Raw genomic sequence first — 20,208 nt, forward strand, 5'->3', positions numbered from 1 at the left:
TTTACAGCATTACCTCTGAACAGACTATGTGTGTGCGTACCTTTAAACTCAGCGCATCATCTTATCCTAGAAAAGCACCTTAGTTCTGCAGTGTATCAGAAAAATCAGTCAATCCTACTGTCCCTGAAAGGGTAGGGGTATTTCTCCACTAACCTTTAAACCAAGACACCATAGCTGGTCACTTCAGCTTAAAAGGCTTCAATACCCTTCGGGAAACCAGACACCCAGTTCAGGAAAAGATACCTTGTTTCTTGGAAAGACATCCTCAACTGATCCATGTCAGTGTTACTACAAATTTCTCCTTTGTGCAGAAACAAGATTAAAAATATCTAAAGGAACTATGCTACTGCTGTAGAGGTCAACTAAAATAAAACAGTAATTACCCTGTTCAGAGTTCTCCAACTAAAAGATAATAATAGATCACTTCAACAGGGAACTTCTAGTCTGCTTCCACACTCTCAGGAAAGGGAGTTATAACAAAAGCTGTGTCACCGTTTTGGTGGAAAATTTTATGTAATTTCTCACTTTCAAATGTGTGTCAACTGTGCATTATAAGGCTCTTATGCTGCAGTACACAGTGAAGAGCCTTAGACCATGGAAAACAGCATAGAAGTATAAATGTAAGCACATACCACACATACCCATTCTCATGCTAATTAGAGGGATCAGTAAGACATGGGTGAAAAAAAAACTTAGCAATACGATGAAATAAAAGGACGGAGTGCAAACATCTAGACCAGCTGCTGTTCTCAGGGAGCCTCCTTTGACTACAGTGCTTGTGTACTTAAGTTCTCAGTACACAGAGATGGCCTGCATTGCAAAATACATCCACTATATATGTAGGGCATGACTCAGCAGAAAGGCAGCTATTCCCAATATTCAAAGACATTTCATCAGAAGGTTATTTGCCAATTCCAATCTGTAAAAGCAGCAACAGCTCAAGAAGAGGCTTTATTTAAAAAAAAATACAGGGACAGGCCAGTTTTTAAAAATTGAGGAAAGAAAAAACAACCCCAAAACCCAAACCACTGAATCCCTCTCAAACCTTTACCCCATTTAAAAAGGCACAGCTAAGGAGACAGAAGAATGCGGCATTGTCCAAAAAAAGCCCTGATTATTTCTGAGATCAGTGAGTGCCCCTTGTGAGCCACAATAAACTTTTGAGGCAATAGAATAAACTTGAATGTCAACTGTCAACTCAGGCAGAAAGTATCTTGGTGGACTGGAAAGCAGCAATTTATGTACTTAATTTATGAAATTAATGTAATTCTCATTTCTTATTCAGAATTATATTAGAAGCTTAAAACCTGCAAAACTATCTTGTCACTGCCAGGACAAAAATCTTTATTAAGGACATCTGTGAACACTAAGGCAGACCTTTTCTGTAGCGTCCACAAGAAATGCAAATGCTTGCCATTCTGTTGAACTTCTCTCTCTTTAAGGGTGGATTTTAACTATTTGGCCACATCTCCAATATATGTACCATACAGCATGCAATTTATTTGTAGCACAACCAGTATGCTAAAATAGAAATATAAAAGTTAATTTATACCTTTTAAAGCCATCAAGTCAACACCACTTACTAGTGGTGGATTACTTAAACTGACTTCTGTCTGCTAAAACAGTGAAAGTTACTAATTTGAATTTAGTTCCATATTTTAACACCCTTAAATATCAAAAGAAAAATTACCAAGTTTCATTCACACACACATAAGCTCCTGGGCTAGTGAGTGCTCCCTTCTTCCTCACCGCACCCTTTGAAGAGAACACTCCTTGTGAAGTGACAGGAAAGAACATTCTACAAAAGAGAACAAATGGTGAAATAGTACAAAAATAATTTTCAACATATAAGTAAAATAACTATTGTGGTACAAGGCAACGTCAGCTTCCATCAAATGGCAAGTGATGCACGACGAAAGACTTTAAATTTTAATGCCCATGTCAAAACACACACAGTGACATTTCTGTTTTCAAATTTAAACTGCAGAAGAGTGAATCCATCTCATAGTCGTTAATTTTCAATGTACCTTTCTGCTACTTTTGAAACACTTGAATATTTACTATATAGTCTAGAGAGGTATCCATTCCAAACTGATGAGGTTGTAGCCAACAACGTTCACTTCTGAAAGGTCAAATGGCAATTCCAACTTGTTATAGTGGTGCATGATAAGGTTATCTATAATTACTCATAGACTATGTACTGCCAGTCTCACTGTTTTTAACATAAAAATACCATCCTTCAAAGACATGTGGCTATTGGTTCTAACAAGTACACATAACTCCATTCTGTTCTTTTCTAACCAGGATGCCGAAGATCACATCCAAGCTCTAACACTACACAAGTCTTCTGCTCAGCAGTACATGCTGTGCCAACTAAAGAAACTGCACAAAAAAATTGTACCAGTTAAAAAAATAATATGATCAGACTGTAAAGACAAAGATCTGAAGAAACTTTATGGTCACTCCTGCAAAACAGTACAGCTCAAAGTTCAGAGGCAGATAAGACCTAAGAATGAAGTAATGTTTTCCATTAACAATCACTCGCATTGGACATTAGCAAAAGGTTCTGCACTGAGAAGGTGGCTGGTCACTGGAACAGGCTCCCAGGGAAGCAGTCAGGGCACCAAGCATGTCAGAGTTCAAGGAGCCGCCAGATACAATGCTCTTAGTCACAGGGTTTAGTTTTAGGTAGTTGGACTTGATGATCCTTATGGGTCACTTTCAACTTAAGATATTCTATGGTATCTTAATCACAGTGTAGTACATAATAGGCTGGAAAAGCTGCCAGTTCATTATGTCATGAAAATGGGCAAGCATTTATTTAATTCATCTCCATCAACTCTCAGGTAGCCATGTCTCCCAGGTTTAAAGACAAACACTAAAACCAGAAACTTGATCCATCTTCTATTTACAAGCGAGATGTCCCTCACTAATGGGTAAAAACTTGTGGAGCTATACATTATGTTTGGTTTGGTTTTTAAATACTGTTAGTCAGTAGAAGTATGAATCAATAAAATAATGATTTAAACATTTTACAACCCTGAGTTGAAGGCCCAAGAGTGAAAAAAGTTTGACATTATTAATGTTCTTGAGTGCCTCACTGCAAGTTGCATATTGTTTTATCATATTCTCAGAGGCATATTTACTTACATACTCTGCAAGTAATAATAAAACCCAAAACTGTCAACACAACACCATCTTTGCACAAATAGAAACAGCCCTGCACAATAATGTATCTCTCAAAATTTTTTTTTAAAAAAAAAAGGTACCCAACCCCACTGATGGTCACACCATTGGTTGTTACAATGCAAAGAAATAGGCAAAAAATTAAATATATTTACAAAAAATGCTCTTCCTTTTTTTTTGTATTTTGTATCTTTTCCGCTTAGAGGTAAACTTGGTCTGTCACTCACTTGGCTAAAACTGACTGAAATTGTCAAAGGGAAGCATTCTCTTTTAAACTGCATGCCCTGAGCTCTACCACTCCTCTCTTCAGTAAATAGAAAATAGCTACTTACATGCTTAAGAGACCAAACAGGGCAAAGCAAAAACATACAGATGGACTGCATTGTTGAGATACAAACTAATTTCCCAGTCTGAATTCCACTTAAAGGACTCTTTCAGAAGTCCATAATTTAAGATTTGGTTGGGAATACAAGGTGGTCAACAGTAAGTTTGGATGTGTGCAGCAATACGAATACGGCCATCTAAGAAGTATCTGAGCTATGTAAATAGGACAGGTAATAATTCAGGCAGGCATGAAAATACAAAACAATAATCACCACACCTTTATCCAGAAAAATAAGTTAGTCTGAGATAGTACACTGAACAAATAAACAAGCTCACACAACTAATGCCTTTAGTAAGGGTAAGGTACTGTCCAGTGGACTAGCATTTTAAACTCCTCCAGAAAAGATGCTGTCCTTTCAACTGCTCCTCTTAGAATGCTGACCTCCCAATTGTGTGTTAAATCTGTTGAATCTCCCCCCCCAAAAAAAAAAAATGTAATGTTAAAAATTCAGTAGAACTTTGCCTTGGGCTGTAGGATGTTTTAGTCCCACTTTCCAGAAACATTCAAACCAAACCCAAAGTTGGTGTAATTTGGTTTTGCTTTTCTTGAATGAAGCACTTCAGCAACACAAACCAACCCCTTAACTAAATACAGTAAAGCTAATACAAAACATTACACTTAGCTTATCAACATAAGCAGAAAGCAGTAAACACACTTGAATATATTCCTTAGTGTCGCACAAAATGTAGCTGTGCATAGCAATGCAAATTTAAGCAGAAGTGAGAAGCCACAGCAAATCTCAGCCTTGAATTTCCTGCCTTTTGTAAAGCCCGTTTTCCTTCTTTTGCTGAAATACATACTTTATAAGATATCACACTGCAACACCTTTAGACCACCATGTCAGCTTTTGGTATGTTTGTCCCAGATAATAAGGAGAATCTGTTGACATCATGTCACATTATGACAGACTGTTAAGCAGGTAAGATAGTTTAATCTTCCACAGAAAGGAAGTTCGTAAGTTTTAGAAGGAAAAAATACAAGGTGTATCATTGCTATGAATTAAGTAATAGAAAAAAACTGTCCCAAATTTTAGAATTCTGAATAGCAGCCTAATACTGTAAATTTATTGAGAAGAAAATCATTTTGCAAAACTGGAATACAATTGATTTACCAAGAATTTTTTAGCATTTAAAAATCATTTAATAACAGGCCTGACCATAAAATAGTGGCACAAGAGAAATGTAGGTTGCAAATTTGACGTGGAATGCATAGAATCTTCGGGGCGGACCAGCCACAGTAAATACAACAGTCATAATCATGAGTGTAAATTCACTTTTATAACCGGCTTTTTCTTCTAGAAGGTCAGAGGATGTATATAAATATTATAGAGAAAATTCTTAAAAAACATTGGTTTATTTTTCAGAAATGCTGGAAGAGGTTTCAGCTCAGTCAAAAATGAGTAGGTTTGGTGGGCCAAAATTGCCCTTTCTGGTTCTTAAAGTTTTCTATGCTTGTTATGAAAAAAAAAAAAAAAAAACCACCCAAAAAACCCCCACCAAAACCAAACAACATTAATGATTAGGTGGTAGAAAATGGTGAAAAACATCAGCTAAGAAGCTAATTCTCAACAGAGGACGTGGTGTTTCAAAACACAGTGCTTAAAAGCATTAATCTTGAGGAAGTTATGCCAGGATGAACTTCCACCATTTTTGCTATCTTGAAAAAAAAAATTAATCCCGTTAGCCACAAACCCTCAGTTCATTACCAAGCGGTTACCAGTAAGTTTGACATCTGCCTATGAGGATCTATGGATGTATAGTTTGGTGGGATTTAATTTAGAAAGCAGCACACAAGAGGAATTTTAAGGAAAAGAGGACTTACAGTACATTGCCTTGGGCCTCTGTCTTCACTGAAGGTGGGCAACAAGTTCCTAGATTGCATAATGCTGCTATATTTAGTTTTAGTTGAAGAGAAATACAAACCTGAAAAAGCAACAGCTACTCACTGATTAAAACAGATACATTTGGCATTCCAGCCCATTATCCCTGCACTAAACTTGTCACTTCCCCCTCATTGCCTCCCAGGATTATGAAACAGTGACATGCTTACAATTCAAATTTTCCTATCGTACAACTGTAAAACTTAGATTTGCCAAAAGTATGACTACAATGCCTAGAAATCATCCCATAATTTTATGCGCATTACATTTATGGGAGAGATTCACATGGTACATACAGTCCTATCAGCATGTTCTTAACAATGCAACTGAAACACCATGTTCTCATTCAAACTTCTGTTCTCACTCTTACACCAACCAGTCAGAAACACCACATCTATGATTTCACTTAATTCCCCTCTCCTAACAACTCCAGGAATTCTGAAAAGCAATCCAAAGAGCAGCATCTGATATGATCCCCAACTTAAAATCATACCATGAAAAGCCACTAAAATTGGCTCTCCTACCCAAAAAGAAAAGATGCTTGGCTGACTTTAGATACTTGACTTCCTCTCTGCTGCCAGACCTCTCATTCTCTTGTGACTCTCTATTCCCAGACTGGCGGGTCCCTACATGTAAGGGGCTCCCTTTCTAACCCATTTCATACCTCATTCCAACTGAACTAAAGAAAACCTGTGGAGCAGGAATATGGTATCCCAACATCCTTGTCCAAAAAGCTTAAGAGAAACTGTGAAAAGGGAAACACAGGATTTTAAAAAAGGAAAGGAAAAATAAAACCAAAACCAAAAAAACCACCCAAAACCCAACTAAAATAAATTACATAAAGTTCTGAAATCAACATCACTTTTGAGGCAACCTTTCCAAAGACCTCTTGAGTTCCTTTCTTCTCTGAAGCACCTTTTAAGTTGTATGGTTGTAAGAATAACTTTAACTATAGAAGTATATGCATCTTTTAAGAATCACATTTTGATGATTATAAAAATTTATCTATTGTACAACATAGGTCCAGCTACACTGAAAAAATTACACCGCTTATTGAAATACATTTCATTTTAGAAACAGACTACTAAATAGGTCTATACAAAAAACTCTAAAATAATTTCTGTAGTAAAATAAAGAGTGTGTTAGGAGAGCTACACAAACAAGAAATTTTTTTGTCTTCCTTTATAATGCTCAAATATACTGTGATACGTGGCTGGCTCACTCCACAGCCAGCACCAAAAGCTGAAAAGAATCCATTACCATACACAGTGATACAATTAATGCTCTGTATTATTAATCTCACAGCCTTTCCGATTAGTACAAAGGAAACCAGGCCTATCTCCTCTTTGAGGAGAAGTCCAGGATATAAAAGCAAGCATACCTCATCAGCTGATATGAAATTATAAAATTCCACAAGTCTCAGTATCTGAAATTTATAAAAGCCACCAGTAAAATGCAAGCAAATTGGGTTTAAGTCCTGCTGGTTCCCAGGTTCAAATGAGCACTGCTGATCCAAAACAGAATTTCCTTGTTTGTTAACTGATTCAAGGGAAAAATTAGGACCATCTGCTGGGGCTAAGAGAAAGACAAAAGATCCTCACCAACTAACCCTCTGTACTTCCATGAGGGCATGTTTCCATGTGCATAAAATGGGAAAATAGCTGGCAGGAAGCAAAGATGTTAGTGGTGCTGTGCTGAACTGTTTTTTTCTGCCAGGTGTCGCAGAAAGTTGTCCTCACCCTGGCCTCTGTGATTTAAAGGCTCACTCTTAAAAAGAGCTGGAGGAGGGGGTAAATGAGGAACCGGTGGGACCGGGAGATGATGTGCATGGTGAGGATGAGGATGTAGGTGAAGGTGTGAGTATGGGTGGGGAATGGGCCGTGGAGGAAGTGTGCTCACTGGATTCAGGTTGATAGGTGGAGCTGGGGTGGTGGGTGTGTTCACTACAGCAGGGACTGTGGTGGCAGGAGAAGTCGTGGACAGTGGGATCTGGACAGCAGTTGACACATTGACAGGGCTGGTAACACGGAAGCACTTCTCCTTGTGTGCCTTGAGCATGTTGGAGAAGCGAAATCGCTGGCCACACACATCACACGGGTAGGGCTTCTCGCCTGTGTGAGTTCTGCGATGTCTTTTCATGTTTGGGCGGCTGGTGAAGCTCTTCCCACAGATTTCACAGATGAAGGGCTTCTCTCCTGCCAAACACAGATATGTCAATCAGTTTGGCACAGAACAACTGCTAATACTTACTTCGGCATACTTATGCAAACAAACTGCATCCTACAAAAGCTACTGTGACTGCTACCTTCAGCAAATAAAATACAGCTGTTCCACAGAAGTCCTCAGTCTTTACAAAATGCTTTCTCGCCTTTGGATTTTGATGCACAAGACAATCTTTTGTAAGGCTTTGGCAAGGAGTTCCTTCAGATCAAAATAACAAGGAAGTAAGCCTAACCTCTCATTTTCCCGCACAGTGAATCACAGGACTACAGATAGTTAGATTTAACAATAAGGTAAGTAATGTAATAACCTTTCCTGTTGGATTTTCTAGGTAGGATCACAGTTTTGATCCCAAATTCGAAGGAAGGGAACAAAGCTGGAAGTACACGAAAGTTTTTGTCCTGGAGGTATTTGTTCGTTTCTTTGGTAAGTTCTTACCAGTGTGTGTTTTCATGTGCTCATCAAAGTACTGCTTCATGTTGAAGTCTTTGCCACACCACTGGCACATGAACTGTTTGTGCCCAATGTGGATGCTCATGTGGGAACGCAGCTGGTACTTGTACTGAAACCTCTCATCACAGTTCTGCAACATAAAAACAGCAATCCATGGTACTCGGGCATCACACATCTGGAATCAAGGCAGTCATGAGACAGCACTCCAATGTACTATGTGAAGGAGGGGTAAAGAATACCTGAATTAGAACACACAGAGACCCTCACACAAATGCAGAATTTGAATTATTTGGTGAGAGCTGAATTTGGCCTGTACTAAAAGGTCTGCTGGCACAGAAGCCTCGGCAAGGAGCATGGAACAGCCACAGCCTTCAGTTGACACATCTGTTGGCAAAAGCCCGGCAGAGACACGGTTATGCCAACACAAAAGTTCTGTTGGCTTAAGTTATCATTTGGAGGTTTTGCAGCTTTGCCAGCGATCTCTCCTGGACCACGGCATGCCTCCACCACTAGAGGACTCCACTCACACAGCAAAACCAACCACAGCTCTATGGCAGGCTTGGTTTTAAGCAAGCCAGCCTGCTTTCCAGCTATGATTTATTAGTATGAGGTAATTTCTTTCTCTACAAGTCTTATCCCCAACACTACTCTGGCTGCACTACTGCCATTACTACTATGTGTCTGGCCAGAGCTGTGCCACACTTCATGGACAGGCTGAGCCACAGACCTGCCCTGGAAACAGGAAGGCTCTGCACCCCCTCTGCCTCCATCATGTGATACCCACAAGCATCCCTATCAGATGACTGAGGCATCATCTGCCCCAGATGTATGACCGGGTAAGTCTGTCCCGTACAGTCTCCTTCCTGAGGGCAGACGTAAAATTACAATCACAATCACACCAGAGTGATACTCTCCTCCATTCCCACACACAGATGGTTTAAAAAAATGCAAATTCAAAGCACTGTCTTAGATCTCAAGGCGATAATAGTTTGCAGCAAGGACAACAGTTTTTCCCACAAGTGAAAATCAAGCAGTAATTTGTTTATTTTCACTGTCACCACTTTTATCTGTTTCAAGTTACTGAGCAGGACAGGAAGGATTAACATAATTTGCATTAGGCTTTGCTATGAGCACTGACTGAAAACTAGATTCAAATCCTGCTGTAGTGTGTACTCATTGAGAAAAATACAACAGCCAGCAGTAAAAGCAACCAAATACATTTCTATCTGAACTGCTGCTAGCTGCACTCCTGCTGTGCTCTCCACACAAAGAAGAATTTTCCCCAAATGTTTCTGAAACTGCACCTCATTTACAAGTCAGTCAATTCAGTTTCCACCTACATTCCCTGCTGACAGTGTTACTAATTTTGTATCTTGTGCTACCATATCTAAACATATTAACAGTTGCCACCTCACCTCACATCTGAAAGGTTTCTCTCCAGAATGCTGTAGGGAATGTACTTTGAGAGACATACTGCGTTTGAATGATTTTCCACAGGTTTCACATGTAAATGGCATGTCCTTCGTGTGTGCTGCAACACAACAGTACATTAGAGAAGGTCATTCAAATGCAAACAGTTCAACCAATTTTCCCCTGGAACTCTGAGCAGGAAAATGATTACTACTGAACAGCTTATAAGTATATACATATATGTACATATACGCATATTTTGCTTACTGCCCAGCACTACAGACAAACTTTTTGCTAAGGATAAAGCTCAGACAACTGAATTTGCCTAATCATTTTCCTGCTCAAAATACCAATTATGAGTTAAGAACCACAAAGGCACATTATGAAGCAGAGCCAACAGAAGCACCGATCACTAACTCACCAACCATATGTTTCCGCACGTGGGCCATGGTGTAGAACTTTTTTTCACAAATCTCACAAGAGAATTTCTTTTCTGCGTATCCGTGGACAATCTTGATATGTTCATGGAGGGACCAGAGTTTCTTGAATGATTTATTACAGGAAACACACTGAATGAATGGGATAAATAGAAAGAAGTTTAAATTAGAAAGATTCAGTGATTCAAGTTAGTGGAGTTAAGCCAGGTATCTTCCTCTTGCATGACAAAAAAGAAGCCCAAAACAAGTCAAAACACTGTATACTGTACTTCAGCTTACATTCACTCTTTCACAAGTGAAACAATTACACTAAGAAAACCCAGATCAAGCAAGATTAGAGAGGATGTTAATACACTGTATTTTGGTGCCACCTGAAGAGCACCACAGCCACTGAACTAACTTATTTCCAAAACACAGCAGCATACATACATAGCTGGACGCAGCCCTCAAGGAGCTAACACAAAGACGACAGGTTCACAGGCACTGATGCTGCTGGTGTGGGAAGTCAACAGAGGTGGTGGAGGCCAACACCACCAAGTTGCCCTAAACCCATCTGCACATCCAGCCCTGTCTTTCACAGGAGCACTGTGACTACTCAAACTCCAGGTCTAACAGCCCATGAGCTATTCGAAGCTCTCTCATCCTTTTAGCTCTACACAGAAGACAGCTTCCGTCTTGCAGCTCTTGATCATGCGGAGAGTCTGGTACCCAGCTCATACAGCAAAGCAAGTTGTCACCTCCGTCTTTTGTGTTCTGACTCTTCAATTATACGTATCAGTAGCACTGTAGGTCTAAAATGACAACATGCAAACAATGTTTTAAACTCTCCCAACTACAGTGAGATGTCCAGAAGTCAGCGATGAGCAGAATCCACAGCCCTTCACACATGTCTTTCCTCCCCCAGTAGTTAGGTCTTGCTACAGACTTGATTAAAAAAATCCTTGTGAAACTTTGAAAATTCCAGAACCTGACAACAGACACATATGTGAGGATACCAAGTCATTTTCATCTTTGCAGTGAAGAGGAAGGAATTGTGGCTTGTGAATTTTGTTAGCTGTTGGGGTTTCTGGTACATCTCCATTTTTCTGCCTATTAATTACCCTCCTTCGCTCAAAGGACTGTAAGCTGTTCACTGCAGAACTAGCAAATACTTCTGCCAAGATGGAGTTGTTCTCTGCACAGACAAATTACGCTGCTTCCACAGTGCTTGAATCTCTGCAGGCTTGGAAACTGGTACACTGCCCACCATGCTGACTCCAAGGAGAGCCCCTGCCTCCAGAAGTACCTACTTGAAGGCATGTGAGGAACAAACTATAGCCCTCGGGGGGCAGGGGGGGAACCCTAGAGAGTAAGGCAATGCTATGAAATTATCAAAAATCCTTTGATTTAAGGTTAAGCAAGTCCTTTAAGTGGTCAGCCTACAATTTAACTGACAATCAGAAGCAAGTAATTTAGAAAACTACTACTGAGAGCTACTAAAGAGAGAATCTACGGTGACAGAAATTCTGTGAAGGTGCTAACTTTGAAAGTATGAAAAAGAGAAAATTACCTGGAAAACCAGATATATTCCATCACTTAGATGAAAAATATAGAGAAGCCAGCCATGTTCAAGTACCACTTGCATAATGAAACCATTTTTTTCCCTAGACAAAGCTCCTTATCCCCCTTGATATATTCAACCCTACATTAATGTAAAACTTTCATATCCCCTTACTCCTTTTGCCAAGTGTAATAATAATAATAATAATAAAAGATAAGCAGGCTGTGGTGAAACATTCCAAACGTCAGGACAGACGAAAATAATTGTTGAATAGATGGTTATACAGAAAACTTGAAGATGACTAGCAGTGCTTCTGGCACTAGAAATATTTGAGCAAGTTTCTGGACCTAATTCTTCTCATACTGGATATAATAAACCACAATTTCTACAAGCTCTTTTTCTATCACTTTTGGACAGAGGAACGTAACCCCTTAGAAGCAGGTGTGTGCATGGATTACAGTATACTTTTCCATTCCATACCACACATTCAAACTGTTCATGAATTCATGTTTAAAGTCGCAAGGGTTTATGCTGTGAATGAGCCACCTGGATGACAGGACGTTCCTTAGATTTACATTTAAATGTTCTCTCCTACACTAAACTTGTGAAGCTTTTATTTCAAAAACTGTCATGTTTATGTATTTTAATAACTATGCTCAAGACTCATTATCTTATATTATACTCCTTCCTTCAGTCTTCCTCCTATGAGCTGAAACATAAGGAAAAATAGCATAGTGTTATACAGAGCTGCATTTGAGTCTTACAGGAAAATGAAATTGCAATAAATATTTCAACTTGTCCCACACACAGTGGGAACTGAATACCAATTCAGTTTAGCATTTAAACAAATAAACAAAAGATCTTAAATCTTTCTGGAAAACTCACTGGACAGAAAAAAACTTGTGGCCCTACAAACTCTCAACATTTCAGCTGCACAAAAGCTGAACCTAAGCTGCTTCATGCTGGCAGTGGGATTATTTCAGAAGTAGGTGGCAATGCTGTGCCTAGTTTAACAAGGCAAAAAAAAGCACATTCAAATTGTCAGATAAAACAACAGTGCCCCCAGTTACATGAGAACATAGATGCCTACGAGCAAAATACAAACCACAGATGAATCAGAAACTCTGAAAGGCTTTCCACAACTTAAACTTTAAAATGGTTCTATTACAACACAGGCTTCCATTGTTGTATAAAATTAAAAGCTCTAAATCTTCTGGTGAGAAACACCAGAGATCTTTATATTATCAGTGAGATTTACTCAGCTTTAAACAGTGGGAAAAGGGTAGACTCACAAGCAGAGTTAGTCTCTGAATTCATATGCTTCCATATGCTTCCATATGCATACATGAATGCTTACTGAAAATTACCTGTATATAAATACCTCCGTAGGATTTTAAAAACTAACTTCACTTTAAACTTTAACACAGGAGCACTTGACTTCACTAGTTTCTTTCTCACCTGCTTGCCTCTCTGGTATTTTACAAATTTTTGATTCCAATACCAGCAAAGTGCCATAGTTCTGTTCTCCCTGGAAACCTTACCTGGACATGCTCTGTGACTGAGTTTGAACTTTGAACTTTAAAGGTAGCGATAGCTGCAGGTGCTCAGCACCTGAAGAAGGATGGTTTGACCTGTCAAAGTACTTCACTGCAGATGTGCTTGTTTGCAGGCCAGTTACTCTTGAGTCTGACATTTGTTAAAGTAGCTTTGTGTTTTCCCCAACTCATAGTTTAATACTACAGTAACTCTGCTAAAGCATACGTCAGTTGTACACTCTGTTCCCTGCAATTTAATTCTGTTGGAAGACACCGAAGTGTTGATACGTAGAGACAAGGTCTCGGTCAGAACCTGATCTGCATAAAAGATTTCCCCCTCTGAAGTGTCCACTAGCTGTATCCAGGGCACGACAGAAGGTATGGAAATCTGGCAAGCAGGTGAGCAAACCTACCTGGATATTTTTTTCACAGTCTGTTTGCTGGTGAAGGGACAGCTCACTTTCTAGAACAAATTTCTTCCCACATTTGTCGCAGATCTGCATGCGCCTGTGAGTGACGTTCATGTGCTTCTCCAGGTACCAGCGTGTGTTAAACACCCTGGGGCACTTCTCACAGGTTAAAGTCTCCTTCTCTTCACACTTTGATTTCTGCACAGGTGCCTTGGGCTCCTTTGCAGTTTTCTTCTTACGCTTGGGGGGCTCCAAACTCTTTCTACGACCCCTTGTAGTTCTGGGTGATGGGGAAGTTGTGGCTGCTGCAGCAGATGCAGCTCTCCTTGTTCTCCTTTGTGCAACACTAACTTTTTCCACACTTTTCTCTTTTTTCTTCTGCCTCTCATTTTCCTCATCATCATTACTGTCTTCAGTGGCCTCTTCCCCACTGTCACCCTCCTCTTCCTCACTGCTGGTCTTAAGAACAGCAGTCTCTTTGGACTGGGAGGGGACACCCTTCTCCCCTTTTGATACATTTAATGTTTGGTTGTTAAGGTTTACCTCTACTATAATCTGCTCCCTTTTGTAAGTCACTTCATCTTCCTCCTCTTCTTCCTCCTCAGAGTCGTCAGAGTTTTCTCTATCTTCCTTCACAGCCCGGACCTCTCCTACCGATCTGTTCTCCCTGAAATACGGCTGCTCCTCTCTTTCATGGAGATGTGGTTTACTCATTTTGCTGTCCACCAACACAGAGTAAGGACTTCCTGACTCTCTCTTGTATACCTTGGTGGACAGATCAAGTTCCTGGCTGGCACCATGATAAAATGTAGGTGGCACTTGACCACGGCGACTGTCCTCTTGCGCCATCCCTGCTACATGTGCAGCACAGTTTTCAACCAACTGTTGGCAAGAATTGGCTGTTTGACTCATTTGGGGGGCCCTGACTCATTGAGCACCTTTAATCCCAGAAAACCAAGTAAGCAGCTTTAAATCAGGATGGACTCTCAAGACTGACGCCTGTGCCATCTACACAGAATGAACAAAGTAAGACTCTCTGCTGGTGTTTAGCACTGATGCGGACGTCACAGAATTCTGGTATTATGGCAAGAGCAGAGCAGTAGTTATTATTCTTCTGGGAAAAGTTGCCAACAAACTGCTGAACATTTTATCTACAAAAGACAACAGAGAAAACAAAAATCAATTAAGAAAATCACTAGAATTGACAACAAATTCTGCATGTGTACAGCTGAGGTAAAGCACAGGGTGCATCACCTATGAGGTATATCTGCTAGGGTGGGACTGTCCTATAGCACTGTCTCAAGCAAAACCAGCAGTTAGGTACAAATACATGTACCTTTTGTAGGGATCAGAACTGGTACTAGACTCCTGAGATATGGAAATCCAGGTAATGAATATCCTCCACCCACCAAAGATCACTGCCACCTGCCTCGGTGCTGGGCCAAGATACTGATCTGTGCTTCTCTTGGACTCTTTGGAACACCAACAGCCACAAAACTCTGCTCTACTCCCATAGGCATCTCCATCAAACAAGGTGCACACCTACACAGAAATAGCTCTTCTCCATCTCCCAAAGGGAGCCCATCCTTACTCAGAAAGGGGACATATACCGAACAACATTCCATTAATGTAGATATGCATGAATAATTTCAATGGAGACATTTTCAACGTGCAGTACTAAATCAGATTAAGAACACCATGTCCCCTGCCTGTTTCCACCTCAGAGATCCCTCATACAGCCTCTTGGTTTAAGGCACTTATTCTTTTGTCTCATTCTCCCTTCCCCCAGCTACTTATTCCTCAATGCAGTAGCCAAACAATCTACCGTTTGCCCATCTAAATTTCATTTGCAGTTATCCAAGTTGGAATTTGACCAGGTCGCTGTTACTTCCTCTTGCAAAAAATGCCACATGATCCCTAATGAATACAAGCAATCAATCTCTCACATCTATTTTTCACCAGAACAATTACCTTTTGGTAGCACAGTATTGCAACATCAAGCCAAGATTTTTGGCTGTGCAGATCAAATCAGTAATACATTGGATCCCGATCAAACAGCATATTCAGAGCTAAACCTGTGACTAGAGGGTGCAGAAAAGAATGAAGGACAGAACCTAAGAGACATCCCATGACTAGAGGACAGAGAAGGGTCCTAACAGAAAATGGATGGATCAAGCAGCTATATACAAAGAAAACTGGATTCCCACTATTGGAATCTGAACAATTTCTTGAGGCTGTAAGCTTGGGCTAAGTCCAGCAGACAGGTATAAAACACTTGGATTTTGCAGAACCTTGTAGCCATTTTTGTTATTCATATTCTTGGAGCAACAATAAAAAAACCACCAACCTAAAGCAGTACTACAGACATGGATTATTATTACAATTTCCTTCCATATCGTACCGAACTAAAATACTCTCCACACCTCAAATGCTGTAACTTCCATCAAAGTGTGTTTTGAAACAATTTAATTGTAATAGTTTCTATTTTACTCTTCCACCAGAAATTTCCCCCTTCAAAGTGAATTTAACTGAACAGAAGATGAACCTACCAATGGTCTCAGAGGCCTGAATAATAAAGATGACTTAACTGTGCCCTACAATCTTTGTGAAGTGACACACTGGGGAAAGCAACAGACCGATAACCAGTCATCTGATTACCAGCTTAAAGTTAATTAAAACAGATTCTTGAACAGGTCTCCAGTTCTTTCCAAATACACTCAAAAAGCGCCCTGAAAGTGCCTGACAGTGTGACCTGCAGACAGACTCACAGCACTGCAACAGCAGGGTCTATTCCCACTGCTGCACACTCACTCCATCCACAGCAGGGTCCCATTTCTCCAGCTCCAGAGGTTAGGCAGGAAGAGCAGTGCCAAGACCCAGCTGGGCTGGGAGATAAGTGGAGATGGGCTGTTAACATTGGCTTGTGATCACAGTAATATTCAGATGGAAAAAAATGTATATTATAAAATAAACTGGTTGTGATTGCAAGCCAAACAACTCGGTACCCAGGAAGGCCCTTAGGAAGCAGTAGGCATGATGAAATCTAGTTTAGCTTTCCTTCAACAAAATTTATTTAAATATTCAGCTCAGAAAAATCACTATGTCATGTAGAAAATGATACCCGATTATTTCCTCAGCATATTAAGCATCTCTCACAAGTCACACGAGTAAATCAGGAAGGCTATCAGAATGCTGCGGCTAGATAGCCAGAAAAAGCAAAACTTGTCAGAAAAAGGGGGCTTTACCTCCACCCACCATTTACTGAATTTCAAAATATTCTCTACATACCCTGTCATCATTTCACCTGTAGTCATTTAAGAAATATTCTGTATAATAAACCACTTTGTATGAACACACTACCACTTCAAATAAAAACAACAAAGGGGCTTATTCTCAGTTATCAAAGCTATTTGGTCTTAAAACCACTTCACTCCGCAGAATCAGTAACCTACTTTCACTTTGAATACACTGCCTGCTACCCTCAAGGGACCGACAACTTTCGAACAACGTTATTTAACAGTCAAACAGCTGGTAAAGCAAAGCCCTCCTTATACATTTAGTACAAACACACTATTAGACTACTAACAGTTCTGAGAGACAGCAGTTTAATGCTGCCCAAAATATTTTAGTGCAAGATTTTTTTCCCTTACATTTCTAAACCCAAACGTAAGAAAGCAGCATATGGATGGTTTTATTTTTGCCACCCCCCACCCCCTATTTTTTTAAAGGTGAATCCACTTTTTTCAAAGTTGCTAAACAGCCTGGGCTCACAGAATTTCAGCCATACTACAAAACTAAGAAATACAGGTTCTGATTAAAATGTAAAAAGGATACACAATTTCAAAGCAATTTTTGAGGACGCTTATCAAGACATAAACCTTAGGAATAACTATTATGAGCACAGAATGAACCTGAGGTATATGCAACACTTAGAAATCAAAGATCATACAAGAAAGGTTTGCAAGCCGACAAATATTGAAGGCTCAAACCCAGAAAAAAGTACAAACTTGCAGACAAATGTGTTGGCAAAGGAAGCATGCGTATGTGGGAGCAACACTTCATACAATGCTTTCGCTACTTCTGGAGAAAAACCGCATTTCTTCACATTAACTGTACTAAAAATAGAACAACTTAAGAGCAGAGAGTGTTAGCACAATTACCTGCCCCAACTTTGACTCAACAGATGCCTTGAAATCAGCACAGACCAAGTGCAATATACTCAGAAGTTAACGACTTTAAACAACATGTCCTCAGTTTGCCCTCAGAGAGGGACCAGATTGACAGTCTTGCTATCTCCTATTTTCGTGCCAAGGACATACAACTGGACTTCTCACAAGCATCCACCAGACACCAACACTGATGTAAAGAAAAACACTGCTTCTTCCAGCTTTTGCAGTAAACGAAGTGGTTGCACAGTCATTTCTGCATATCAAGGTTCCCTATGAGCTCCTGACCCCTGCATGGCCTACAGCTGTGTGCCTGCTATCACCCACAGCCTGCCAGCTCCGCAGCTGTGCACTTAACTACTCTTCCTTTACGCCTGGATGTTTCCAGTGGCTCCCATAAAAGCACAGAAGAGGCACTCTGGGGCCCTCCACAACCAGCGATGACCCTGCCACTCCTGGTCAATGTGACAGTGGCCTAATTTTGTTTATTTTTAACCAGTTTAAATGCTGCCCATATAAAAGTTATATTAGCTCTGAAAAATTGTCAGACGCTGGTCTAATTCACATCTCACTGTAGGTTGGCAAGTCCAGAAGCACTGCAGGCACAACAGTGATTTGTCTACTGACACAAAGATGGCATTGAATCAATTTTTTACTTCATTACCATCTGGAAGTTCCCTTACTCTTCCCAGATAGTCGTAAGGACCAGAAAATTCCTTTTAAAAACACACCCATGCTTCAATTCACAAATCAGAGGCATCTGCTTGAGTAAGTTTTACACACACTGTAAAGAAAAAGAGAAGGAAGGCTAAAACCTTGGGGCTTTCCTGCAGCTCACCTACTTCTTACATGAAAAGTTAATATTATGAAAGAAGATACTGCATTGCAATTGCCAATGTCCAACATTAAAAATGTATTAATTTATTAGCCATCCACTATTTTCTTGCTTTCCTATAAGACAGCCTTTCAAGACAGGCACAGAATATAATTTTTCCTAGCCATCTGTACTAGATGTCACTTCCAACTTGGTACAGTAAGAAGTGCTCTCAACCTTAACATATCTCACAAGACACCAAGACAAAATTATTTCTCCAAAAGTACACAGCACCTAACACACAGGGGAATAATCTAAGCCACAGCTAACTGCAGCACTGAAATACCACACACCTTATACAAGCATCACAGAATATTTGTACTTCCTTTACAACACAAGACCTCTTAACTTCGCAGCAGACAACCCTCAAAACTTCTTCTTCCTCTCTTCAATTTAAGAGCAGACAGATCGCAGTTTAACAGCAGCTCTTAAATGGACACAGTCAAGAGGCACTGCAAGGTATAAACAGGTTTTCCACTCTGCCATGTAGGTGTATCGACTGCTATACATAAAATCATATTCCACAACAAAGCTTGAGCATCTTGACATTTGAAATTTTCTTTTCCATAAAACAAGACTTTGGCTCAGACTACAGTTAGAAAAAGTTAACAAAAAAATAACTGTTATAATTCAAGGCAATGTCGGCAATGTCATTTTGCATATGCATTAACAATCTAAAGTTTTTAAGGATTCTGTACACCTTTTGGTTGGAAGCTACAGTCCAACAGCTCCACTAAGTCCTGGGGCAATCAGATTTGCACACAGTTTACAAGTGGTGAAACAACCATGTGCATAAATACTTAATTTACATTATTTAAGATAATGTCCCAATTTCAAATGAGTCAAGTAGTTCTGGAAGAAACTACACTCAGAACAGGTGTAAGGGCAATGGTTGCTGGTTGAGGGGATTAATTAGATACAGTTCCAACATTACACCAAACCTGGGACATGTTAAGAGTCTGGCTACCACCCAAATTTCTAACCAAAACTGGAACACCAGCTTCCCTTCTTCCTCTCTACTCATCAGGTAGAAACTTCTAGTACAGCTAAAACCTACATGAATTCATAGCCCAAGTGTAGCTCAACCTTTTCCAAGGGAGAAGTTATCATTAAGTTAAACACATCTACACCCACTAGTCACATTATTTGGATACATAAGTAGTATTACTACATAAGTAGGACTATGACAAATTTGCATGTGTTTATTTTGAAAGGCTGATAAAAGACAATGCATCATTCTGGTAAGTATAAATGCAGAGGTAAGTAAGAGTGTGATTTTTTACTTTGCTTCTGTTTAATATTAATCAGTGTTACCCATCAATGAATTTCAAGTCATCAATTTCATCAGCAAACAGGACAGAAATACAAGAAAATGCATCAGGAAAACATAATTTGCATTGCAGATACAACTTAGCTTGAAGTATACTGCCCAACAGACAGTTCTGCTGTATTTTTCGTAAAAATAAGAAAACATTAATGCTTTCTCACTACAACTCTGCTCCATGAAATCCTTACATAAAGTGAATTCTGAAAAGCATATTACCAAAAAATAACCAGAGACCAAAACGTGAAAAAAGTGCTTAACGAAAACGGTCCAGTTACCTACAGTTCAACACATTAGCAGTATTTCAGAGCACATGAAAAAAAGTTTCAATATACTCGCACAGTCTGAAGAACAGGTGCATGAAACAGAATAGTGCACAGACACAGCAA

The 20,208-nt window shown here is 39.8% G+C and overlaps 1 protein-coding gene across 4 annotated transcripts in view; it reads right to left on the reverse strand.

The window, feature by feature from the left end:
* Positions 1-6,722: 6,722 nt before the first annotated feature.
* The window catches only part of ZNF652 (zinc finger protein 652), a 34,884-nt gene continuing 21,398 nt past the window's right edge, over positions 6,723-20,208 (reverse strand). For all 4 annotated transcript variants that reach the window (XM_040617819.1, XM_040617817.1, XM_040617818.1 and 1 more), the window contains 5 exons: positions 13,459-14,606; positions 9,955-10,102; positions 9,539-9,654; positions 8,109-8,253; positions 6,723-7,645 (listed from right to left, as the gene is read on the reverse strand). In XM_040617819.1, the coding sequence (XP_040473753.1) occupies positions 7,131-7,645; positions 8,109-8,253; positions 9,539-9,654; positions 9,955-10,102; positions 13,459-14,367 (1,833 nt within the window). In that variant the 5' untranslated portion in view covers positions 14,368-14,606 and the 3' untranslated portion in view covers positions 6,723-7,130. The remainder of the gene's footprint in view (positions 7,646-8,108; positions 8,254-9,538; positions 9,655-9,954; positions 10,103-13,458; positions 14,607-20,208) is intronic.

Source organism: Falco naumanni, chromosome 18 (genome assembly GCF_017639655.2).
Source record: "Falco naumanni isolate bFalNau1 chromosome 18, bFalNau1.pat, whole genome shotgun sequence".
Lineage (NCBI taxonomy): Eukaryota > Metazoa > Chordata > Aves > Falconiformes > Falconidae > Falco > Falco naumanni.